Below are 26162 nucleotides of genomic sequence, written 5' to 3' on the forward strand. Positions count from 1 at the left end.
AAAAACCAAAAATCCCTCCTAGAACATATAAGTGAGATAGACTTATGTAAATAGGTTTTTCCAAATCCATATCACCTCTTTGAAGTGATATGGATCACTAAACATCCTAGTTGTGTCTTGTGTCTCACCGCTTTTTCTTTTTCTTTATCTTTTTTTTTTTTGCAGTACGCAGGCCTCTCACTGTCGTGGCCTCTCCCGTTGTGGAGCACAGGCTCCGGACACGCAGGCTCAGCGGCCATGGCTCACAGGCCCAGCTGCTCCGTGGCATGTGGGATCTTCCCAGACCAGGGCACGAACCCATGTCCCCTGCATCGGCAGGCGGATTCTCAACCACTGCGCCACCAGGGAAGCCCTCGCTGCTTTTTTAGTGCCAAAAAACTCAAATATATTCAGTGCCACTGATAATGTTTTAGTGTTGATATCAAAGTAAATGATTCTACTTATCATATTCCTAATCTAACTTAGTTTTAAAAAGATAAAGCTACAGAAATTTGATAAAGAGATGTTTATTAGGAGGACAGCCACTTAAAAAAATAGAACAGCATAAATTATGCTCAAATTTAAAATCTACATGTGCCTTAATATTGCATTTTAAATAATCCTTTTTGTAAAAGACACTGGGTCAGATCCTTCTTTTCTTCACTTATTTTGGCCTAAAACTACTTTCTAGAGAGGTCTGACTATTCTAGCTAAAATAGTACCTTCTCTCTCTCTCTCTCTCTCTCCCCTTACACTTACTGAGATCATGTGATGCCTCTAAACCCTGCAGAAGATTCCCATTTCACTCACAGAACAAACCAAAGACCGAACAGTCAGTAAGACTCCACTGATCAGGCAATGAGCCCTCTCCACCTGTTTATTTCTCTACCCTCATGTCCATCCATTCCACCTGTTTGCTCATTCTGCTCTAGCCTTGCTGTCCTTTTATGTTTTATTTGAACTCATGAGGCACATCTTGACAGTAGGGCCTTTGCACTGGCTGATCCGTCTGCTTGTAACAAGTGTTTCCCATTTAATTGCATGGCTAGGCCTCTTAACTCCTTCAATATTTTTCTCACATGGATCACCTATTTAAAATTATAAAACACCTCATCTTACACTTTTGACCCATTCTCCTTATTCTTTTCTATTTTTAAGCACTTATCACCTTCTAACATACTGTATCATTTACAAAGTTACATAGTTATTGTTTAATGTCTGTTGTTTGCCCTCCACCCCAGCAAGGACAAAGATTTTTACCACTTTGTTTAGTACTGCATCCCAAGAGCATAAAACAACACCTAGTACATAGTAGCTACTCAATAAATATTTGTTGAATGAATGGATATAATAGGCATATCAACAATTGTCAAAATTAATTTTAATTAACCTACACTGAAAAATGAACTACTCATATAAATGCTTTGTCAGACAAATATCCCAAATGAATAGGTCCTCCAAAAAGTCATCTTTTTTCACTTAATTCTGGGTTAGGTGCTCCTCCTGTGTACTCTCTAGGTACCTATGTTTATTTTTCTTCTGGCCTTTTCACATGTACTGAAAAAAACTATTTGTTTATCTTTTTCCAAGACCAAAACATGAGCTCCTTCAGAGCAGAACCATTCTTATTTGCTTTTCACTCACTGGCACATAGCTCACATCATGTAACACATAACAGGTACTCAATAAATGTTTTGTGCATGAATAAAACATTTAAAAATATCTACTAAACAGAATTAATAATGAATCACAGAAATTTACCTCTTAGTTGTTTCCTTAGTTTTTCAATTTCTTCTTTTAAGTTTTTTATTTCTAAATCTTTACTTGCTGTTAGTGGACCATCAGCAGTTGAATACTGCAGAGCCTGGACAGTCTGTGTTGACTCTTTAAGAAAAAAAGAATAAAAGAAAGAATGAAAAATATGCTCATACTCTAAATTTTAAAAACTAAGAGCAATATATTTCTTTCTAGAGAAATCCTTATTTAATTGTACTGATCGAAGCATATACCTACTGACAAAAGCATGTAAACATATTAAAATTAAACCACAAAACTCCACTGCATGTTGTTAAAATTACATGTAGGAAACAGTCTACCTTCTAATATGTGAGGTTTTCAGTTTTAAATACTGTTGGTACATTCTGCCAGTGAGTCAACTATTCAGCCCCCTTTCATCCTAGCATAAAATGTCATTATGTGATAACCCAAAAACGTATGTCAGATGATGTATGAAAAACTGAGTCTGGTGTATGAAGAGAGGTTTAGAGATGTTAATATAGAATATGTGTAAGTGCTGGCCTTCCAAATTTTATATATGAACATTGAGGCCCACCTATTGATGACTTGGCTCATCAACTTAGTTAAAATAGGGATTATTCATTTAACTTGTGGTTCTAATTAGAAGATGCAAGGTACTAAAGAAACATTAAATCTAGTGAAGCTCATTCCCAGATACCATTAAAAGATGTGGAAAAAAAAGAAATGGTCCTAAAACAGTTACTCTGCTAGCTTATAGAGGGACCCTAAATAGTAAATCTCTACCTCACCATAATTTTTTGTTAGTATAAATCATTACTGATTGCTTTAGATTACTAATATTATTTATATATTGCTTTACATAACATGTTACTTATATATTTATATTATATATATATATATATTTAAAACTCCAAGGGACTGTGACCTTCAGAGGATGGAGATTTTCTAATTTATCTTCATCATCTGTACAGAGAACAGTATCATGATATTCATATGCATGGTTGTCAATGAATATTTGTTAATTTGAATTAAAGATGTAAGATATACCATATTGTGCATTCAATCATGGTCTTCTACATCCAATAAGTATTTCTTACACATTTTTTTTCTTTGGGTTCAAAACATGTTGAAACTGGTACTTTCCATATTTATTATTTTTAAATGAATATCCTTCTTTTTTTTAAAGACATCTAAGTTGGGAGTAGAAAATGGGGAGAATAAAAATATCCACTGGACATTAGTAGTTTTTTTCCTTCTACACCCCACACACTACAGGGTATGGAGGTGGGATAGGTATCCTTGCTCCTCTTTGTCACCTCTGTCCTCCCTATAAATCTCAGGTCTGCTAAAATGCCCATTACTTGGTTTTTTTTTTTAACTTTTTATTTTATATTGGAGTATAGTTCATTAACAACATTGTGTTAGTTTCAGGCATACAACAAAGTGATTCAGTTATACATATACATGCATCTATTCTTTTTCAAATTCTTTTCCCAGTTAGATTTCTACAGAATATGAGGCAGAGCTCCCTGTGTAATACAGTTTGGGACTGATATATACCCACTGCTATATTATAAATGGATAACCAACAAGGACCTACCGTATAACCTATTACCTGTTTATTACAGTTATCCACTGCCCTTCCTTCCATTACAACTCTTTTTATTATTATTCTTAGTGACTTTAACAACAAAAGAGACGATCTATCCAACTGGCTTCACAGGCACACAAACCCCCTATGCAGACACTGTTGAGGCTGTTTACCCAGCAGCTACCCCTCTCTTCCTGCTTGTGCACCAAATTCAGGTATCAGGCTACAGTGTGCTTAGGCAAGGTAGGCTCAGCCAAAAGGAAGATGGCTTCCATTGGTCATGCCAATCTCATTCTACATTGCCAGGACTGGTTAAGAATTAGGTACGTGAACTAGTTAGAATGAATGGTACCTTGAGAGGTCCCATTAAGTGAGACATGTATGAAAGGAAATGAACCTTCCTTTTTTTTTTTTTTTTTTGGTCTTTGGATGTGTGAAGTCATGAAGTCTGGAACTTTGACAGTAATGTGGAATCATGAGGGAAAAGCCAAGAAAATCACAGAGAAGCTAACCCTGATAAGAGCACGAAAACTGTGTACTTCTGATTTAAGTGAGATAAGAAATCTGTATTATTTAAGAATTCTATTACTTGCCTCCTAAAACAACCTAGCTGGTAGACGTCTCTCCAGCACAACCACCAAATCTATTGGTCATGCCCTAGACCTGTGGCTCTGACCTTACTTAGAAATGTGCATGTGTGCAGGGATGGGGAGGTGGGGAATGGAGGTTGGGGTGGGCTCCTAGGAGACTGCTACAGACTTTTACTGGCTGGGGACCAAGTAAGCTCAGTATCTTACAGAATGTGAAACAGTCTCTCACATCAAAGAATTACCCTGCCCCAAATGCTTACAGGTCACCTACTAAGAAATGCTACTGTACATGCTGTCATTATTAATAACTATATAGCCTCCAACATCTTGATTTCAAGTAAATACTCTCTATCTCTTATATTTACAGTTTAACTTACTCTAGGGACCCCTTCAGCAATTTTTCATTCCCACCAAGAGTGCCAATCCACTGTTCCTAACACTGTTTCCTTTTCTCTTTTCTTCCTTATTTATCCAGGTTAGATTCCTTGGTCCATCACTACTATTGCTTTGCATACACACCTTGGATTTCTTTGCTCTTCTCTCCTCCACTGTACTTAACCTAGAAGGCCCGTCTTACCTAAATCCTACTCTCCTTCTACTCTGTGCTTTCACCTTAATAGCTGAAAGTGACAGAAGAAAGCCCAACCATTCAAAATTCATGTCTAAATAGTTTGGTGATGCCTGATGCCAACTAAAAATTGGCACTTGCCATCTGCCTCTAGCAGCCGCTGACCTTCAACACCCCCTGAAAGGAGATCAGGGTGGAGATCAAGAATGAGGCTCTCTGTGCTCTGGGAAACACTGGCAGAGCAGGTCTTCAGATAATTTTCAGGACAGATATTTTCAGGACAAAATTTTATGAGCCCAATTCTTGCATCTTCTCACATCTAGAAAAGCACTAAAATCATTAACCATGACATCTGCTCCTTGTGACTAGCAGCAAGCCTCTGCCAAAATGTGTGCTTCATTGCATGTACCCCCCTTCACTAAAATCATATATAATACCTTCCCCCCTACCTCTTCGGAGCAGTTTCTCAGAGCTACCTGAAATGCTGTCTCCCGGGCTATAATCCTCATTTTACCCCAAATAAAACTTGACTCACAACTCATACATTGTGCATTTTTTTCAATCAACACTGGCAATCCTAAAATATTTCCCTAGTCCATTCACTCATCTCTCTTCTCTTAACTTACCACTTCACACCTTCTCTTTTTCTTGCCAAAAATCTAATAGGAAAAAAACCCCCCAAAATCCCAAAAAACTAATACATTCTCTACCTTCCTTATTCTCAGCTGATGACCCTGCTTTGTATTTGATTTATCATCTGTTTCCTCAAAGTGGAATGTGAGCATTGAGAGGGCAGGTATTTTTTTTTTTTCTGTTCAATTTATATCCCCAGTCATGTGCAGAACAATTCCTGCCTAACTGGTGCTCAACAAGTAGCTAACAAATAGATGAATCAGCTTAAATGTTAACCTATGCCATTGTATGAAATGAAACAGGTGTTAGTACCAAAAGGCAACGATCTAATATTTTCTGGGTTTGTTTTGGGCAAATGACACCAACTGTATGTAATGACACTCTCTAAGAACAGATTAAAGAATTTAAAACATCAAAAAAACCTGGGACATAGGAACTTCTCATTCAGAATAGGATGGAGTAGGAAGTAACAGGTCATTGCTCTATCACCCCTGTTGCAAAAAGTAAAAATACACTATATAATTTGAAAAAAACTTATTTTTACAAATATCATGTATCTGGGAAAGCAAAGAGAACTAAGTAAAATAAACCAGAGAGGGATGAGCCATCCTGAGGTGAAAAGGCCATGACAGCTGCCTCTTACCTCAGAATCTTATCCAATTCTGTGAGCACATGAATTGAGGGATAGTATGCTGGAAAAAAAATGACAAATTCTGGAGAATGGGTGGGCTGGTGCAACAATTTGGAAACTTCAGGGTCCCTAAATATGCGGTAGTATTTTCCTCATGGTATATTTGCTGTATCTGGAGACTGCATGGGAAGTTAAGGAGCTTCTAAAAGTCAGACCAAAATCTCCTACAGTATTGGTGTATTTCAGAGACAAAGTCTTGCTTGAGGAAAAGAGCCTATTTCAAACACATGGCCCATCTAGACATTTGCCAAATTTGAAAGTGGCATGGGGTAAGAGTCTGAAGGTCAGAATAAATCTCTCACAGTTGATAGAGTAAGTCCAAACCAGGTTCCAGCTAGTTTTCCTTCAGGACATTTGAAACCAGAAGTAGGCTGAATCTAATTAAAACTGCAACCCAGCCTTGTCCTAGTTCAATTCCTGATTGGACAAAAAAAAATAGGAAAACCCTCTCTGGAGTGAAAATAACATAATAACATCATTCTCTATGTTATTTTTATTTATGATATTTGTCATACAATAAAAATTGAGACATTTGGAAAAGCAGGAAGGTGTGATCAATAATCAGAAGAAAAAACAGAGACACACGCAGATGGTTCAGGTGTTATAATTAGCCGACGAGACTTTAAAATAAATATTATCAATATGTTAAAGAAAACATAGGGGAAAAAAGACAAAACAGTGGGAAATTTCAATGCAGAACTGAAAACTATAAGAATGAATCAAATGATTATTCCTGAACTAAAGGAGACAATATTTGAAATTAAGACTCATTGAATGGGCTTAACATCAGAACAGATACAGCAGACGACAAGACAAATGAACCTGAAGGCAAGTGAGTAGAGAATATCCCAATTAAGCACAAAAAACCTAAGAATGGAAGAAACAGGACTGAACATAAAACGAATGTGGGACACAGTCTAAGATATATGTAATTGGAGTCCCAGAAGAAGAAGAGATAGTGAATGGGGCAAAAGAAATATCTACAGAGATTATGCTTAGAACTTTCCAAAATTGATGAAAGATATCAATCAAGATTTCAGAAGCTCAGTGAATCCCCAACAGGATTTTACATTAATACAAAGAAAACTACACCCAGGTAGATCATAGCCAAACTGTTTGAAAGTGAAGTTAAGGAGAAATACTTAAAAGCAACCAGAGGGGAGGAAGAAAAGATACATTCAAGAGACCAAGATTAATAGCTGGCTGGCTTCTCAAATATAATGGAAGTCAGAAAACAATAAAATAATATCTATAGAGCATTGAAAGAAAAAACTGCCAAGGTAGAATTCTAACCCAGCAAATATTCTTCAAAAATGAAGGCAAAATAAAGACATCTCAGGCAAACAAAAATGGAGAGATTTAGTTATAACACACACAATCATAAGAAACACTAAAGGAAGTTTTTCAGACTAAAGAAAAATGAGTCTGGATGGATACATGGATCACTAGAAAGAAATAAAGAACACAAAAAGAGTAAATATGTGGGTAAATAAAAATATTTTAAAAATTAATGAGTAATAAATATTTAAAGCAAGAATAAAATAAATGTATTGAAAGGTTTACAACAGAGATAGAAGTAAACTATAAAACAACAACAACATAAAGGGCTCTTATAAGGGTCTTATATTGTTTGTGAAGTGGAAAAATAAAAATTATTTAAAAGACATGTAAAGACCTAATGGGAGGGCTTCCCTGGTGGCGCAGTGGTTGAGAATCCGCCTGCCGATGCAGGGGACACGGGTTCGTGCCCCGGTCCGGGAAGATCCCACATGCCGCAGAGCGGCTGGTCCCGTGAGCCATGGCCGCTGAGCCCGCGCGTCCAGAGCCTGTGCTCCGCAGCGGGAGAGGCCACAACAGTGAGAGGCCCGCGTCCCGCAAAAAAAAAAAAAAAAAAAAAAAAAAAAAAAAAAAAAAAAGACCTAATGGGAAAAAAGGGCAAGAACCTACACAAGACTGAATATCCAAATGAACAGTAAATATTACTTATTAGAGAAATATAAATTTAAGATCATAGCAAAACTCCACTATACAGATACCAGAATGGCTAAAATTTAAAAAGCTGACAATATCAAGTACTGATGGGAATATATAGCCAGTGAAACTCATACATTATTAGTGAAACTATTGATGCAATCACTTTTGAAAACTCTGGCAATATTTTCTAAAGCTGAAAATACGCTATCCCATGACCCATAAATCCTACTCCTAGGTAGATATCCAAGAGAAATAAGTACATATGACCATCAAAAGAAATATATAACAATATTCACAGAAGCTATGTTTATAATAGTCTATATCTGGAAATAACTCAAATGTTCAACAACAACAGCTTAGATGATACGGTCTGAATACCTGTGGTCCCCCACCAAATTCATATGTTGAAATTCTAACCCCAAAGATGATGTTATTAGGAGGCGGGGTCTTGGGAGGTGTTTAAGTTACAGTTATAAGGGCGGAGCCCTCATGAATGGGATTAATGCCTTATAAAAGAGAACCCACAGGGATCCCTAGCCCTTTCCACCAGGTGAGGACACAGCGAGAAGGCGCTGGCTATGAATCCTCACTTGACCATGTCGGCACTTTGATCTTGGACTTCCAGCCTCCAGAACTGGGAGAAATAAATTTCTGTTGTTTATAAGCCACCCAATCTGTTGTATTTTTTAAAATAAAAGTCAGAACAAACTCAGACATTGGATAAATTTTTTTAGTATCTGTATACAATGTGACACTAAACAGCAGTTTAAAAAAAAGGAACTATTGATATTTACACATGGAAAACCATGTTATTAAAAAAACAGATACAAATGAGAACATACTGTATGAAACCATTTATATGAGGTTCAAAGGTAAAATTAATTAATGCTGAAAAAATTTAGGATAGTGTTTACTTCAGAGTTGTAAGCTACAAACTGGGAAGGAGCATGATGGAACCTTATCCTACGCTAGAAATGTCCTATATACTGATTGGGGTGCAAGTTACATAAAAGTACACTAATATAAACATTTACGGGGCTTACAATTTAAAGTAGAGTACTTGCACACTTTACTGTATGCATATCACCATTTAAAAATCAAAACTGAGTGACATCAGTATCATGCCCCTATGGGTCATTCCTTTTTCCTCTCCCTGCGATTTACAACTAATTGGACACCCATAACTGAACAAAACTGCTTCTGCACAGCACACCAGGACACCAGAGATACATCCATATGTGTATCCAAAAGTGGGTAGACTGGACCTCAGAGGAGGCTGCAGGTCCAAGGTACCGGCAACAGTGACCTCTCCAGCAAAGGAGGTAGAAAGTGAAAGTGATGATTAAAAGTGCTGGGCTGTGAAGGCTGAGAGGGGTGCAGCTGGAGGGACCCTATTGCTTTTCAGCAATACCTGGATTTCTGAGGGGGGGTGGGGGAAGGGTAGGAAGGAAAGAAGGCAGACAAAGAGAAATGAAGGAATGCATTTCCTGCTGTCTGTCCACAGATTTCTGGACTCCTCCACTAAAAAGCCCCAGGTACTAAGCATACACCTCCTACACTCTGCCAACATCTTTTACCATGCACACACTCCAACCTTTAGTGGAGGGTCATCTCTGGTAAGAGAAACCCAAAATTTGTGCTATAGCGCCACCTTCTGGAAAACAAAAGAAAGGTTTCTGATTGCCAAGCTGCTGAACTTAGAATCAAAGTAAAGCCTTACCTAAATAAGAAAGGTGTTTGCTACTTCAAATGTGATGGCAGAGGCACAGTTCATGAAACACTACGAAAAATCATGGTAACGCAGTATCCCCCAAAAATGACAATTCTCTAGGCAACCAACTCAAAGACACAGAATATTGCAACCTAACTGATAAAGAATTCAAAATAGTTGTTATGAAGAAATTCAACAAGCTACAAGAAAACTCAGAAAGGCAACTCAGTGAACTCAGGAATAAAATTAATGAACAGAAAGAGCACTTTACCGAAGAGATTGAAATTATTAAAAAAGAACAAAACAAAAATTCTGAAACTGAAGAATTCAATAAGTGATATGAATAGTGCATTAGAAAGCACTGGAAATAGAACAGATCAGATGGAAGAAAGAATAAGCCATATGCAGGAAAGGAATTTAGAAATGATTCAGGTGGAAGAGGAGAGAGAACTAAGTTTTCCTTTTTTTTTTTTAAGTGAAGAAACCCTACAAGAGCTATCAGACTCCATTTAAAAAGTCAAAATAAGAATAATGGGTCTACCAGAAGGAGAAGAGAGGGAGGAAGGGGCAGAGAGTTTATTTAATGAAATAATAGCTGAGAACTTCCCAAACCTGGGGAAAAAACCGGACATACAAATCTATGAAGCTAATAGAACACCTTGTTATCTCAATGCAAAAAAAATACCTTTTCCAGCACACGTTATAATGAAACTGTCAAAAGTACAGCAGAAACACAACATTGTAAAGCAACTATACTCCAATTAAAAAAAAAAGTCAGTGCTAAAGAAAGAATTTTGAAAGCAACCAGGGAAAAAAAGGAAGTATCCTACAAAGGAAGCCCCATAAGGCGATAAGCAGATTTCTCAGCAGAAACTCTATAGGCCAGGAGACAGTGGAATAACATACTAAAAGTATTGAAAGATAGAAGTTGCCAGCCAAGAATACTCTATCTGGCAAAGTTATTTTACAGATATGAAGGAGAAATAAAGGCTTTTCCAGATAAATAAAAGCTGAGGGAGTTCACCACCACTAGACCTGTCTTACAAGAAATGCTGAAAGGAGCTCTTCAAGCTGCAACAAAAAGTTGAAAGTACACAAAACTCTGATTAAGGTGATAGACAGAATTAGAAAATTGTAACTGTATTTTACAATAGTGTGTTAAACAATTATAGCATAAATGTTAAAGAAAAAGAGCATTAAAAATTACTGTACTACAATTTGGTAGCAAATTCACAGCATAAAAAGTGATCAACTGTGACATCAAAAATCTAAAAGGAGATGTAAAAGGATGAAACCTTTATAGGTAAATGAAGATAAGCTGCTCTAGGCAGAAAAAGGACTATTTTATCAATTAGATATTTTATGTAAACCTCATGGTAAAGACAAAGCAAAAATCTAAAGGAGAGACATGAGACATAAAAAGGGGGACAATGAGCAAATCACCATGGAAAAGCATCAACTTACAAAGGTAGACAACAAAAAGAAGGAAAAAAAAAAAGAACCAATGGAGATTCAAAATAACCACAAGGCAAAAGACCAATGGCAACAGTAAGTCCTTACATACCAATAACCACCCTAAATGTAAATGGATTGAATTCACCAATCAAGAGGCACAGAGTGGATGAAAAAAAAATCAAGTTCCAACTATATGCTTCCTACAGGAGACTCATTTCAGCTCTAAAGACAAGTAAGCTAAAAGTGAAGGGATGGAAGATGATATTCCAAGCAGAAACCAAAACAAAGTGGGCGTGGCTATACTTATATCAGACAAAATATACTCAGGCCAAAAACAGTAACAAGAGACAAAGAAGGTCATTATATATAATGATAAAGGGGTCAATAAATCAAGAAGATATAACAATTGTTAATATATATGCTCCAAACACCCGAGCACCGAAATATATTAAGCAAATACTAACAAACCCTAAGAGAGAAATAGACAACAACAGAATAATAGTAGGGGACATCAATATGCCACCATCAGCAATGGATAAATTGTACAGCCAGAAAATCAATAAGGAAGTGTTGGAATTGAACCATCTTTAGAACAAATAGATTTAACAGACATATACAGAACAATCCTTCCAGCAGCAGCAGAATACACATTCTGCTCAAGTGCACACAGAACATTCCCCAGGATAGATCATATGACAGGACACAAAACATATCTTTACAAACATAATATTGAAATCATACCAACTATCTTTTCTGGCCACAATGGTATGAAAGTAGAAATCAGTAAAGAGAGGAAAGTGAGAAGATCTACAAATATGTGGAAGCTAAACAACATACTTCTGAACAACCAATGGGTGAAAGAAGAAATCAAAAGAGAAAAAATTATCTCAAATTAAAATGGAAATATGACATATCAAATTTGTGGGATGCAGCAAAAGCAGTTCTGAGAGGAAAGTTTACAGGAATAAATGCATATATTAAGAAATTAGAAATATCTCAAATAACCTAACCTTACACCTCAAGGAACTAAAAAAAGAAGAGCAAATTAAGCCCAAAGTTAGCAGAAGGAAGGAAATAACAAAGTTCAGGGCAGAAATGAATGCAATAGAGACAAGAAAAACTACAGAAAGGATCAACAAAACTAAGCTGTTTTTTTGAAAAGACAAACAAAAGTGACAAAATATCTAGATTAAGAAATGAAGAGAGAAGACTCAAATAAAATCAGAAATGAAAGGGGAGACATTACAAGTGATGCTGTAGAAATATAGATGCTCATAAGAGACTACTATGGACAACTGTATGCCAAGAAATTACATAACCTAGAAGAAACTAACACATTTCTAGAAACACAACCTTATCAAGATTGAATCAGGAGGAATTAGAAAATCTGAACAGACCAATAATCAGTAAAGAGATTGAGTCAATAATCAGAAACCTCCCAACAAAGAAAACCCCAGGACCAGATGGCTTCACTGGTGAATTCTACCAAGTATTTAAAGAATAATTAACACCAATCCTCCTCAAACTTTTCCAAAACATTGAGAAGGGAACACTTCCAAACTCATTCTATGAGGCCACCATTACCTTGATACCAAAACCACATAAGGAGACCACAAGAAAACTACAGTTGACCCTTGAACAACACGTTTTTGAACTGCTCAGGTCCATTTATACACGAATTTTTTTCAGTAACTGTGTACTACAATACTACATGATCCCCAGTGGTTGAGTCTGCAAATGCAGAACCATGGTTTCAGAGGAGTGACTGTAAAGTTATATGCAGATTTTTGACTGCACGGGGCTTGTGCCTCTAACCCCTGTGTTGTTCAAGTGTCAGCATTAACCAATATCCCTGATGAATATGGATGTAAAAACTTTCAGCAAAATATTAGCAAACCAAATTAAAGAACACATTGAAAGGATTATACGGGGCTTCCCTGGTGGCGCAGTGGTTAAGAATCCACCGGCCAATGCAGGGGACACAGGTTAGAGCCCTGGTCCGGGAAGATCTCACACGCCACGGAACAACTAAGACTGTGCGCCACAACTACTGAGCCTGCGCTCTAGAGCCCGCAAGCCACCACTACTGAGCCCACGTGCCACAGCTACTGAAGCCCACACGCCTAGAGCCCGTGCTCTGCAACAAGAGAAGCCACTGCAATGAGAAGCCCGCACACCGCAATCAAGAGTAGCCCCCGCTTGCCACAACTAGAGAAAGCCCACGTGCAGCAACGAAGAACCAACACAGCCAAAATAATTAATTAATTCATTAATTTTTAAAAAAAGAGTTACAAGTTTCATGATTATAGATACATTCCTTCATTCACTAAAGGAATGTATACATTGTATATAACGTATAAACATTATTGCAACCATTGCATATAAGTAAAATACATTGTATATAACATTTTTTGGAGAAAATAAAGCAGGAAAGTGGGAGGGGGTAGGGGGGTGGGATGAGGTAAGGCAGGGAAATCAGTTAGGAGGCTATTGCAATAATACAGATGAGAATTGAGAAAATATGGCAGGGCATCATATAGAGTGCAGTAGGATAAGAAGGGTTCCATTTTTCTTAGTAGTTCTATTTTCCTCTCCCAGATGTATTTATTCCCACACTTTTATATACATACATATATACCTGTGGGAAACAAATGCTATTTTGCTGTTTACTGTTAATTGTGTGAGTTTACATAAATGGCATTATACTGTATTCTGTATAAATTTCTACAACTTGCTTTTTTTCCATTTAATAAAAAATTTCTTTTCAAGATAAAACAACCACTTATAATAAATAGTATCTACACTGTGAGTCCAATACAAAAAGGGAAAATATTATCTTTAAAATATATTTACCTTGAAGCTTTCTACTAAGTTCAAGTTTTTCCTGTTCAAGGCGTTTAATTCTTCTTTCATAAGCTTCGGTTGCTAAGTTGTTATCTAGAGTTCTCTGAACATTAACATCGAGATCCAGTGGAGCGGGACCAGCTGTAACTCTTAAACAGCTCCGATCAGACAGAACACTGAAAAAAAGGTGAAAAAACGTGGGTTTACACTGAAACAGTAAGTTTGAAGAGAAAAAGATAACCTTTTGAAATTGTTCATTTAAAACATCATTTGAGGGCTTCCCTGGTGGCGCAGTGGTTGTGCGTCCGCCTGCCGATGCAGGGGAACCGGGTTCGCGCCCCGGTCTGGGAGGATCCCACGTGCCGCGGAGCGGCTGGGCCCGTGAGCCATGGCCGCTGGGCCTGCGCGTCCGGAGCCTGTGCTCTGCAACGGGAGAGGCCACAACAGAGGGAGGCCCGCGTACCACACAAAAACAACAACAACAACAACAACAACAAAAAAACATCATTTGATGTAAATTAGATAGCTAGTAGGAAGCTGCCGCATAGCACAGGGAGATCACCTCTGTGCTTTGTGACCACCGAGAGGGGTGGGAGAGGGAGTCACTTTGTTGTAAAGGAGAAACTAACATACTATTGTAAAACAGTTATACTCCAATAAAAATGTTAAAAAATAAATAAAATAAAAAAGTTTTATTGGAAGACAGCCAAAAAAAAAAAAAACATCATTTGAACATCTAGTTATAGCTAGCCATCTGGAGTGATTACAAAACATATTTTTTTGCAAAATCACCATAAACAACTCTTTAGAAGCATTTTTGAAAATGAAAACTTAAATAGCCCAAACTGTCTTGAATTTATTTTAATAACCACAAATTATAAAATGAAGTTTGCTGAAGGGTTATTGGTAGCTTAAAACAATGTGACCACCTAAGTGAAACAGTAGTCAAAAGCACCAACCATGGTCCTCTTTGGAATTCAAAAGTGAAACGCCTTCATAAGCTACAAGGATATACTTACTGTTAAACACAAAGAATATAGCCAATATCTTATAATAACGATAAATGGAGTATAACCTTTAAAAATTGTGAATCACTATATTGTACACTTGTAACTTATATTGTACATAAACCATCTACGTCAACTAAAAAATCTTTTAAGTGAAATGCTTCCTTTAATTCAATACAATTTAATTAAAAACATTTGAAGTGCTGGACATTCAGCAGTGAGCAAAATGCACAACACTGGGCTTCCCTGGTGGCGCAGTGGTTGAGAGTCCGCCTGCCGATGCAGGGGACGCAGGTTCGTGCCCCGGTTCTGGAAGATCCCACATGCCGCGGAGCGGCTGGGCCCGTGAGCCATGGCCCCTGAGCCTGCGCGTCTGGAGCCTGTGCTCCGCAACGGGAGAGGCCACAACAGTGAGAGGCCCGCGTACCGCAAAAAAAAAAAGCACAACACTTGTCCATGGAGCAAGTTTTATATTCCAGTGGCAGAGACAAAAATAAACAAGTAAAATATTCAATACATTAGACAGTGTTATATGCTAAGGAGAAAACATAAAGCAGGAAAGGGGGAAATGAAGTATTAAAGCGGAGTAAATAAAAAATGTAGATAAAGTGGTCAGGAAAGTCATCACTCAGAAAGTAACTGAATAAGTCCAGAAGGAATAAGGGGACCTGCCAAGGAAATATGAGAGAAAAGAGCATTCCCGGCAGATGAAATAGAAGTATGAAAGCCCTATCAACTATACTTCAATAAAATAAATTTAAAAAACAAAGAAAAAAGAAGTGCAAAAGCCTTGAGACAAGAGTATGTCTGGCATGTGCACAGGCCAGAAAGGAGACCTGTGTGGCTGTGAAGTGAGCCAGGGGAAGAGTAGTAGGAAACAGAATCAGAAAGATAAAGTGAGCCAGTCTTGTAGGGCCCTATAAGAACTTTGGAGTTAAGATATGAAACCACTGGAGCTGGGGGCAGTGAGAACTGGTCCTAAACAGGGGAGTGACATACTCTTGACTTATCTTTTAGCAGGATCACTCAGATAGGTTCAGAGAAATATAAAAAATGATGTTACGAACATCTGAAATAAGTGATTAAGAGAGATTTTAAGTAGAAGTGAGGAGAGAGGACTCAGCTGAAAATACACATTTAGGAGTCATCAGCAAATAATACCAGAGCATCAGAGTATAAACAAAAAAGATCCAAAGATGAAGCGATAGGACACAGGGAGATTAGGAGGAATGTGGAGAATGAGAAGGGGTGGCCAAAAAGGTAAGGAGAAACGAGGCAAGTGCTCTGGAAGCTAACAGGAGAAAGTGTTTTAATGGGAAGGAGCCGGGACAAATGAGACTAGGCCAATAAGTCAGACTAGGACGGAGAAATGATTGCTAAATTTAGCAACATGGAGGTCAGTGGTGACATGGATAAAAGCAGTTTGCATGAAGTGATGGGAGCACAAACCTGACTGGAGTGGTGCCAAGAAAGAAGAGTATGAGAAAAATGGACAAAGTACAGACAACAATTTGAAGTAACTCTCTTACAATGAAGAGCAGAAAAATGGTTGGTAGCAGGTAAAGAAAGTTAGATTAACAGTTTTTATATTTTGCTTTAAGATGGGAGAAAAAACTGCATGTTTGTGAGCTGATGGAAATGATCCGTTATGCAAATGACACAGAAAGGGAAAAATTTATGATGTAACAGCAATGCACTAGAGTAGGTAAGAGGAGACAGAAGGGATGCAGCTTAGCTAGGGAGATCACACCGTCATCCATAAAAAGAAGACTACATGGGTCCAGAGGTGTGAAGGTGGTAAATGTGGTGATGGGAACTTGGGGAAGTTGTCTGCTGATCGCTTCAACCTCTCTGTGAAAGAGGAAGCGAGATCATCAGGTGAGACTAAGTATGACAGGGGTTTTAGAGGAAAAGTATAAAGTATGAAATAGTTACCTAGGAGAGTGGAAGAGTGAACACACTAGGGTAACACAGTATATTTGCCAGGCAGCAATAAGTGGCACCTGAGGTTGGTAATCATGAACTTAAAGTGAGACCAGTAAGAATGGACAGATATTTTTCTCTAGACACTGAACTACACAGGTATAGGCAGAAAACGGAACTGTAATAATGAATGCCAACTTAGCAAAACCAGTGTTACAGAATGACAGACAGTCAAGGAATTAAGGGGGCACCCAAGGAGTGACTATACTCATTCTCAATGATATTTAAGGAAAGGTAAGGAGGAAAGAGAAGATATGAGTGGAATGAGGGTCAGTGAAAAGAATGTTAAGATCAATAGGTTGAAAGTTCTGATGCTTGACACCTAGAAAATATTTATTCAATAGCATGGGACTCTTCTAATTCCTGCCCATTGCTAAGAGTTAGATTCTGAACTCTCTATTTGTCCTCCAAAATGAGTTAAGATTCTTATATGCTCTATTCACTTTGTAATGTCTAACTTTTTCCAGCAGTAGCTTCACCCTTTTTCTAAAAAATTTTTTACAAGGCTCTCTTATGCATTATACTTTTTTTTTTTTTTTTGCGGTACACGGGCCTCTCACTGTTGTGGCCTCTCCTGTTGCGGAGCACAGGCTCTGGACGCGCACGCTCAGCGGCCATGGCTCACGGGCCCAGCCGCTCCGCGGCATGTGGGATCCTCCCGGACTGGGGCACGAACCCGTGTCCCCTGCATCGGCAGGTGGACTCTCAACCACTGCGCCACCAGGGAAACCCGCATTATACTTTTTAAAACCTCAATTCATTTTTAATTTGATTTAAATCATCCAAATCATGTTAACTTTTCAAACTTACCAGCTACTAGTATATGTAAAACCAACAAATGGCAGATGGTGACCAGAAAATGCAGTATGTGTTGGTGGGGGCATCGTTTCCTAAAGGAGGAAAAAACATCTGGTAAGAAATGAATAACTATAAACTGCAGGCTGGGCTATAAATATTACCTGTCAATAGTAAATAGGTGACTGATCAATTTAGAAACACTGCTAAGTTTGGTACAGACATTTAGTGATAAAAAATTTAGACCATAAATACTGCTATTGTAGAATTCTAATAAAATGAAAAGAAAGATTTAAAGTCTGACGGATATTGAGAGTAGAATCATTATTCATGTATTCTATATTTGCAAATTTGTCTAGTCGCTAAAATTTATTTGTAGCCCGAAATCAATATTCACAAATACTTTTGTAGTCATTTGCAGACACTTGCAGAGCAAAGAAAAATTTGAGTTGCCCTATGCACATGTTACCAGCTGGAGTTGAACAAGGAGACATCTGCCTTCTTGTTTCAGCTCTCATACTATAAACAAGTGGGTTTTTTTCAATGTCTACATGTGCCACATTTTTCTCATTTTTGTGTTTTTTACAGGAGATTTTGCTATCTAAAATGGCCTCCAAGAGTAGTGCTGAGATGCCATATATTGTGCCCAAACAAGAAGACTGTAATGTGCCTTACAAAAAATATGTGTGTGTTAGACATGCTTCATTCCAGCATGAGTCACAGTGCTGTTGGCCATGAGTTTGACATCAATGAATTGACAATATATGTTAAATAAGGTGTCTTTAAATAGAAACACACATCAAACAAGGTATTGTTTGGCTGATGTATTGTACTGATTGGTTGATGAGAACATTGTAACCAGAGGCTCACAGGAACCTGACTGTGTATTTCCCCTAGGAGCAATGGTTCAGGATTCACTAATACAGTATTTGCAGCAACTTTACTGAACATAACTACAGCAAATAGTCAGAATCAACTTTACTGTGTATTTAATTTGGAATGACTCACAATTCCTGTAAACAGTAAATGTAATTCTTGTAATAAAAAAACTGATGAGGAAACTCCATTTAATTCTTTCTTGTGAGGTTCAGTAAGGAAAGTATAAGAGAAGTTCTTATCTGTCTTGAATATGGTCCTTACTGAACAGTGAAAAGTAAATTCTTAGTGCAGAATTAAACCCATTAAGAAATAAAATAACTGAATAAAAATAAAAGTTCAAAATAAGAAGGCTAAGGACCTACTGTAGAGCAGAGAGAACACTTCTCAATACTCTGTAATGACCTATATGGGAGAAGAATCTAAAAAAGAGTGGATATATGTATTTGTATAACTGATTCACTTTGCTATATAGCAGAAACTAACACAACCTTGTAAATCAACTGTACTCCAATGAAAATTTTTTTTAAATTAAGAAGGCTAAAAAGACAAAAAACAAAAAAAATTGTGTTATTTCCCTAAATTTTAATTTAATATAACCTAATGGTTTAGAGCAGAGGTTGACAAACTATGCTGGCCTGCTTTGGTATGGCCCAGAAACTAAAAATGGAGGACTATTTGGCTAATCCACTGGTCAGCCACCTGCCGCAAACAGAGCTATAACTTTAGGTTAATAAGGCTATAGATTTTCTCTCCCCATTCATTTCCTACCAAGTTTGCTATTTTTAGTGGCAACACCACTGGGCATAGGTATTTAGCTCTACAATCAAGTCAGCTCCCTCTGTCAGCAAAGCTGCTGGTTTTTACAAGCAGCTCCATGCTAGCAGTTCTACTGTCCCCATTAAGCTGAGGGAAAAGTTGGGAGGGCTGTTTTTAACCAAAGTTCAACAGTATTTCATGAATAAATGCTTCTCAATTTATTTACCTTGGCTTGATTTATTAAGCCCTGAAATGGTTGCTTTTGACAATTTTGCCCAGTTTCATGGTGGTTTTTAAGGAGAGATTTGCCAATGTCTTCACTCTGCCATCATGAAGACCACTTTTTTTTTTTTTTTTTTTGCGGTACGCAGGCCTCTCACCGTTGTGGCCTCTCCCACTGCGGAGCACAGGCTCCGGACGCACAGGCTCAGCAGCCATGGCTCACAGGCCCAGCCGCTCCGCGGCATGTGGGATCTTCCTGGACCGGGGCACGAACCCGCGTCCGCTGCATCGGCAGGTGGACCCTTAACCACTGCGCCACCAGGGAAGCCCAAGACCACTTTTTAAAGTATCTCATTTGTCCTCTTCTTAAGAAACCTAATGACATAACTAATCTAAGAAGTAAACCTTTGAATTTTAATTTAGCTCCTAGTAATGAATAACTATGTTCATCTCAGTTAACTCTTTTAATTTCTTGATTCAGGGAGAGTAAATACTGGAAGCCACGATAACTGTTTGATAATTGGTAAGGTGGTCTATAAAATTACTTTATAACCATATTTACAAAAAAAAGAAAAAAAAAGCAGAAGGCCAGAACTTCTTTACAATGTCATACTCACAGAATTCTTTAAACAATCATCATCCACATCAAAATTTGATGTATCTGTTGGGCTACTAACTTCTGGAATGTAAGGTGCTTCACAGTTTCGAATATTATCCCAATCAATTCCACTGAAAAATGGGTGTTTCTTAAAGTCTTCTATTCCATTTTGACCAAGTCGATGTTCTCTGCTACAAATGAGCCTTCGAATAAGATCCTTAGCATTTTCAGAGACATCAGCCACTTGAGCTGGAAACTGAAACCTCTCCTAAACAGAGAATAATAGAAACAAAATATAAATCACTATTCAATTCACTAAGTAGGTTGATGTTAGCATTTACTTTCTTAAAAATACATTTTCTTTTAAAAATATCTAAAAAATATATATGGTAACATTGTCCTACAGCAGAAACTAACACAACATTGTAAAGCAATTATACTCCAATAAAAATTTTTTTTAAATAATAAGAATATATGGTACAAAGTACTGATACTAAAAGAGACGCAGGAATAAATTAAGAAGGATAATTTTCCTAAAAGAACTTTTCATTTCATATGTGACTTAGTCATAGATGCACTACAGAAAGAATAAGTTAAATGCTAAAACACCTTAAATGCTGTCAAAATGAATTCATTAAATGTAGTAGAATGTGACTCAGTATTTCAATAATGTATATGATTGATAATGTTCATATAAGTCACATACTAATGATTAATAGTATGGAACATTTTTAAAGAATGTAATACGTACTTTACACTACAGGAAGTGTAGTGTAATTTAATCCTCAGAGCAACTGTATAAGGTAGATACTCCTATTACTCTAATTTTATAGAAGAGGAAACAAAGAAACAGTTCAAGCAATTTGCTTGAGGTCACACAACTAATAAATAGTAATAAACTGATTTGAACTGAAACTGTTTTATTCCAGAATCTGTGCTCTTAACAACCATGTTATAGTACACTGATTTCTATCTGAAATGCTTTACATGCTATTTACAACTTTGTAGCTATTTCTCATCTTTCAACTCTTCATAACTACTTACTTAGCAGATTATCTTTGCAGCCAGGCAGAAAAGCATCGACTCTATAAGACTGATTTATATATATGTGTAGCAATTAATCATAATTGTATCACCAGAACAAATTAAAAAGAACAGACTGTCACTCCCTTTATGGGATATTCCTATTCATATTCTAGGTTTTTGCAATTGCTCACAATCTTCTGAGACTGATAATCAGACTCTTCCTCTTCTTGTACAATCTATTTCACTTGGTACTAAATGGATTAAAGTTTATTCATTCTTTCCTGCTCTGCATCTGGACTGTTTCCAATGTTTGGTGATCATAAATAATACTGGGATAGGTACCCTTGTACATATATCCTTGTTCTACCAATATTTTCCTTAGGGTAGATTCCTAGAACTGAAGTTACTCAATCAAATGTTTTAACCATTTTTTTTTAAGGCTGTCGATGCATACTTATAAACTTCTTGACAGAAAGATTATATCAATTCACATTCCTATCAACAATGTCTAACAATGTCCACCTCACTGGATTATTTACAGTAACAAGTACTATTTTTCTATTCATCTTTGCCAATTTGACAGGGGGAAGAAAAGGATGCCATTCTTATTTTAATTTGCATTTTATTTATTACTATTAAGATTGAGAATTTTAAATGCATTCTAGTCATGATTATACTTATACTATAGTAGTAATGATATAAATTATCTGCTTATGATCTTTGTTATTCTACTGAAGAGAACATTTAATTTTCTACTTATTAGCAACTCTAATGAAATACAGGAGAAGGTGAAAACTAATAATTTTACGCATAATTTATGGATCTTGATTACTCATATTTGTCACATCCCTTATTAGCATAGAAATTGTTTACTGTTTTTGGAAAATCATTTTCTTTTTAAATATCACATTTTAATTTTATTGAATACTATATGTATTATTTACCACATTAATTGGAAAATTAGTAAAATGTACTAACTTTGTGATTCATGATTTTTCCATATGTTTCCACCAGAGATTCTGCATAAAATGGTGTTTCTCCATAAAGCATTTCATACATACAGACCCCCAAAGACCACCAGTCACACTCAGGTCCATATCTGCCTTTTCCATCTTCCATGGCTTGAAGGATTTCAGGAGAGATATAATCTGGCGTTCCAACAGCCACTGAGGACTGTACCTGAAGAAGTTCACATTTTTAGTAATCTACCATAATATATTAGAAACAAATAATAATTTTAAATTAGAAATGTTTACATTTACTTAAAAACACAATAGCATTATTTCATAACTACAACTTCGTCATTATCTGAATTTAGCCTCCTTGTCCATATAAGTTAAAATTTATATAAGCACCACACCAACAAGTTCTCCAGATTTTTTAACACTATAGAACATTTATTATAGCTGTTACTTAATTGACTACATTTAGGGTAACAATATGATTTGAACACCACAGCCACTAACCACAAATTGAATATATATATATATATATTTATATATATATATATATATAAATATATATATATATATATATTTTTTTTTCTCCGCAGCACGTGGGATCTTCCCAGACCGGGGCATGAACCCATGTCCCCTGCATCGGCAGGCGGACTCCCAACCACTGCGCCACCAGGGAAGCCCTGAATATATATTTTAGAAGATTCTTATTATTGATATTATCCATCCAACACTTACATATGAAAAATGGAACTGTGAAAATTTTACAATTAATTAGGGGGAAAAATAAAAAAGTCTGGCTAATACTATGAGCGGACTGGAGATTATTTTAAAACACCTTAATGAAAACCTAAGGAAATAAATGTTAACAATGTCCCGCAAACTACTTATCTATTTAAAAAAATTATAAAAGGGAAAAAAATATATCCTTCAAAAAAATAAAGTACCAACAGAGAAAAAGAGCTGGGCATACAATTATGGCAAGTTGGATGTAAATTAGAAAACAACAGCTAAAAAAGATCCTGGGCACATGTCTTGTAAGGTATTCCACAGTAAAAGAAAATTGGTTCTTTATGTTTTAAGAGAACATATCAAGAAATGAACATTCTCAAGATAAAACAATGGTTAATACTCTGAGTTTTCTATACTAAATTACCATTCTTAATAATCATTAGAATAGACTCCCTCCTTGGCAAAACTGAGATTGAGTAACTTGAAAACTCTTCTACTACAAACTCTTAAAAGTACTAGATAAAACATAACAACCATTTTTATAAATACATAAATGAGCCTTTAAATAGACAGTCTTAGGGGCCCAGTAATCAAGAAATGATTGAGAACCAGGGCGATAAACATTAAAGCAGGAGTGCAGTTGGAGAAATATTGGTTTTCATTTTCTAGGTACTTGGCTTTTAACATATACATAAGGACAAAAGGAAAGACCTTGAACTTATAGGAGGTTTGAAGTGAGAGGCTGCCCCATATAACCTTTACCCTAAAAGGTATATTGTAAGGAAAAGGTGAATTATAAAAATCTGCCACTCAACAGAGAAAGATTAAGACATTTTGTCTCTTGATTGTGACTGATATGTGAAAAAAATTTCCTCCTTTAGAAATTCATAACTTTAGGTCACATAGTCCCACCATTTGGAATTCTAATTCACAGGGTTTCTGTGGTTCAGAAGTTCTCAAGCCAAGAAACTGGCAAAAATACTGGCACCAGGTTAGGTGCCCCTAGAAAGCCTGGCATAAAAAATTCAAAACTACCGTGGAGGACACACGCTCAAACTTGGCCACATATAATTCTCACACATAAAAGGCCATTGAAGATGAGCTCACAATCCAATAATGTAACAAAATGAGGAGACATTCTATTACAAGCAAAAGTCAGAAATCCAAACAAACACTTAGACCTCTAACAATTATCAGTTCCACTTCATGAAATAAGTATGTTTAAAATTATTAGACATATTAAAAAATCAAAAACATAAGAAAAAGATGAAAAAAATTAAAGAGAGGTCCTAGAAATAGAAAAAAGTATTCAATGAAATAAAAGATATGAAAAAATAAATGAAATCGGATCCACTACTATACACACTGTAGTTAAACTGCAGAGCACCAAAGAGATCTTAAAAACATTAGAGAAAAAAGAGAGACTTTTCTACCAAGGAATGACAAATAGACTGATAGCTGAATTATTAATACTAACACAGCAGTCAGAAGAAAATGGAACTGTATTTTCAAAGTGATGAGACAAAATAATTGTCAATATTATGTTCCCTACCCACCTAAATCATAATACAGGAATAAGGGTTAAATAAAGATATTTTCATACAAAGACTGAGTGAACTACCATTTGCAGCCCTTTCAGTTGAACAAAAGTACTAAAGGATATACTTCAGAATCAAGAAATATAACTCAGATGGAAGAACGTGACACTAGAAGCAATTATGAACAAAGATATTAGTAAACTTTAACATACATCTAAATGGTTATTAATTGGATAAAATAATGACAAAGAGAAGGAGAAATAGGACAACAAAGAGTAAGATGAGGAGGAGGAGCAGGAGCAACAAAAAAAGGAGATAGAGGAGGAGGAAGGAACAACTACTTGAAGGTTGAAAAATAAGATGGAACTAAAATGCTAGAAAACAACATGTTACTGAGGGAGCAATTAGGATTACAATGTTCTAAGTTTCTTGGTTTTCTAATTTTTATTTACTTTTTAATTATTATTTTTAACTGTGGTAAAACACCCATCATATAAAATTTACCATTATAACCATTTCTAGGTGTACAGTTCAGTGGCATTAAGTACATTTACATTGTTGCGCAACCATCACCACCATCTCTAAAACTTTTCATCTTGCAAAACTGAAAATCTATTAAACAATAATTCCCCTATTCCCTCCTCCTCCCAGGCCCTGGCAAACACCACTATACTTTCAATGAATTTGACTACTCTAGGTACTTCATGTAAGTGAAATCGTACAATATTTGTTCTTTTGTGTCTGGCTTATACCACTTGGCATGTTCTTAAGAAGGTCTATGCTTGTTGTAGCATGTATCAGAATTTTAAGGCTGAATAATATTCCAATGTATGTATATACCACATTTTTTTTATCCATTCATCCAACGATGGACACCTGAGTTGCTTACATCCCTTGACTTTTGTGAATAATCGTGCAATGAACATGGGTGAACAAATATCTCTTTGAGACCCTGCTTTAAATTCTGTGGAGCATGTACCCAGAAGCAGAACTGCTGGATCATATGGTAATTCTATTTTTAGTTTTTTGAAGAATTGCCATACTGTTTTCCACAGTGGCTACAGCCTTTTACATCTCCATCAACAGTACACAAGGATTCCAATTTTCCCACATCTTTGCCAAAAATTATTTTTTTTATAGTAGCCATCCTAATAGGTGTGAGGTAGTATCTTATTACGGTTTAGATGTACATTTCCCTAATGACTAGTGACGCTGGGCATCCTGTCATGTGCTTGCTGGCCATTCGTGTATCTTCTAAGAAGAAATGTCGTTTCAAGTCCTTTGCTTATTTTGAATTGGGCTGTTAGTTTGTTATTGAGCTGTAGGAGTTCTTTATATATTCTGGATAGCAATCTCTTATCAGACAGATTTACAACTATTTTCTCCCATTCCATAGGCTACCTTCTCACTAAGATAACTGTGTCCTTTGATGCACAGAAATTTTTAATGATGATGTAGTCCTATTTATCTATTTTTTCTTTTGTTGCCTATTGCTTGGTGTCACATCCAAGAAATCATTGTCAAATAAAAGTCATAAAACTTCTCCCCCTGCCCACTATGTTTTCTTCCAAGAGTTTTATAGTTTTAGCTCTTACATTTAGGTTTTTGATCTATTTTGAGTTAATTTTTGTATATGGTATAAGACAAATTAAGTTTTATTCTTTAATTAGGAATATGGTGGAGAAACTGATTGACTCTAGACTTTACATAAAGGATAAATGCTAAAATTTTTAAGATAAACATTAAAATATTTGAAATAGAATGTATGACTTCCAAAGAAGTAAAGAAAAAAAGAAATAAAAATAAATTTGACCCAGCCAATAGAAGGCAGGGAAGAAGTGGGGTGTGGGGGAGAAGCACGCATGCAAACAAACAA

General features: G+C 36.4%; 1 protein-coding gene across 16 annotated transcripts in view; it reads right to left on the bottom strand.

The window, feature by feature from the left end:
- Positions 1–26162, bottom strand: part of CDC42BPA (CDC42 binding protein kinase alpha) — a 306437-nt gene that overhangs the window by 134064 nt on the left and 146211 nt on the right. For all 16 annotated transcript variants that reach the window (XM_024130600.3, XM_055084055.1, XM_028488396.2 and 13 more), the window contains exons 7-11: positions 22039–22239; positions 20054–20302; positions 17595–17674; positions 13804–13970; positions 1741–1863 (exon numbers count right to left, since the gene is read on the bottom strand). In XM_024130600.3, coding sequence (XP_023986368.1) covers positions 1741–1863; positions 13804–13970; positions 17595–17674; positions 20054–20302; positions 22039–22239 — 820 coding nt within the window. The remainder of the gene's footprint in view (positions 1–1740; positions 1864–13803; positions 13971–17594; positions 17675–20053; positions 20303–22038; positions 22240–26162) is intronic.

The sequence above is a fragment of the Physeter macrocephalus genome, chromosome 4 (genome assembly GCF_002837175.3).
Source record: "Physeter macrocephalus isolate SW-GA chromosome 4, ASM283717v5, whole genome shotgun sequence".
Classification (NCBI taxonomy): Eukaryota; Metazoa; Chordata; class Mammalia; order Artiodactyla; family Physeteridae; genus Physeter; species Physeter macrocephalus.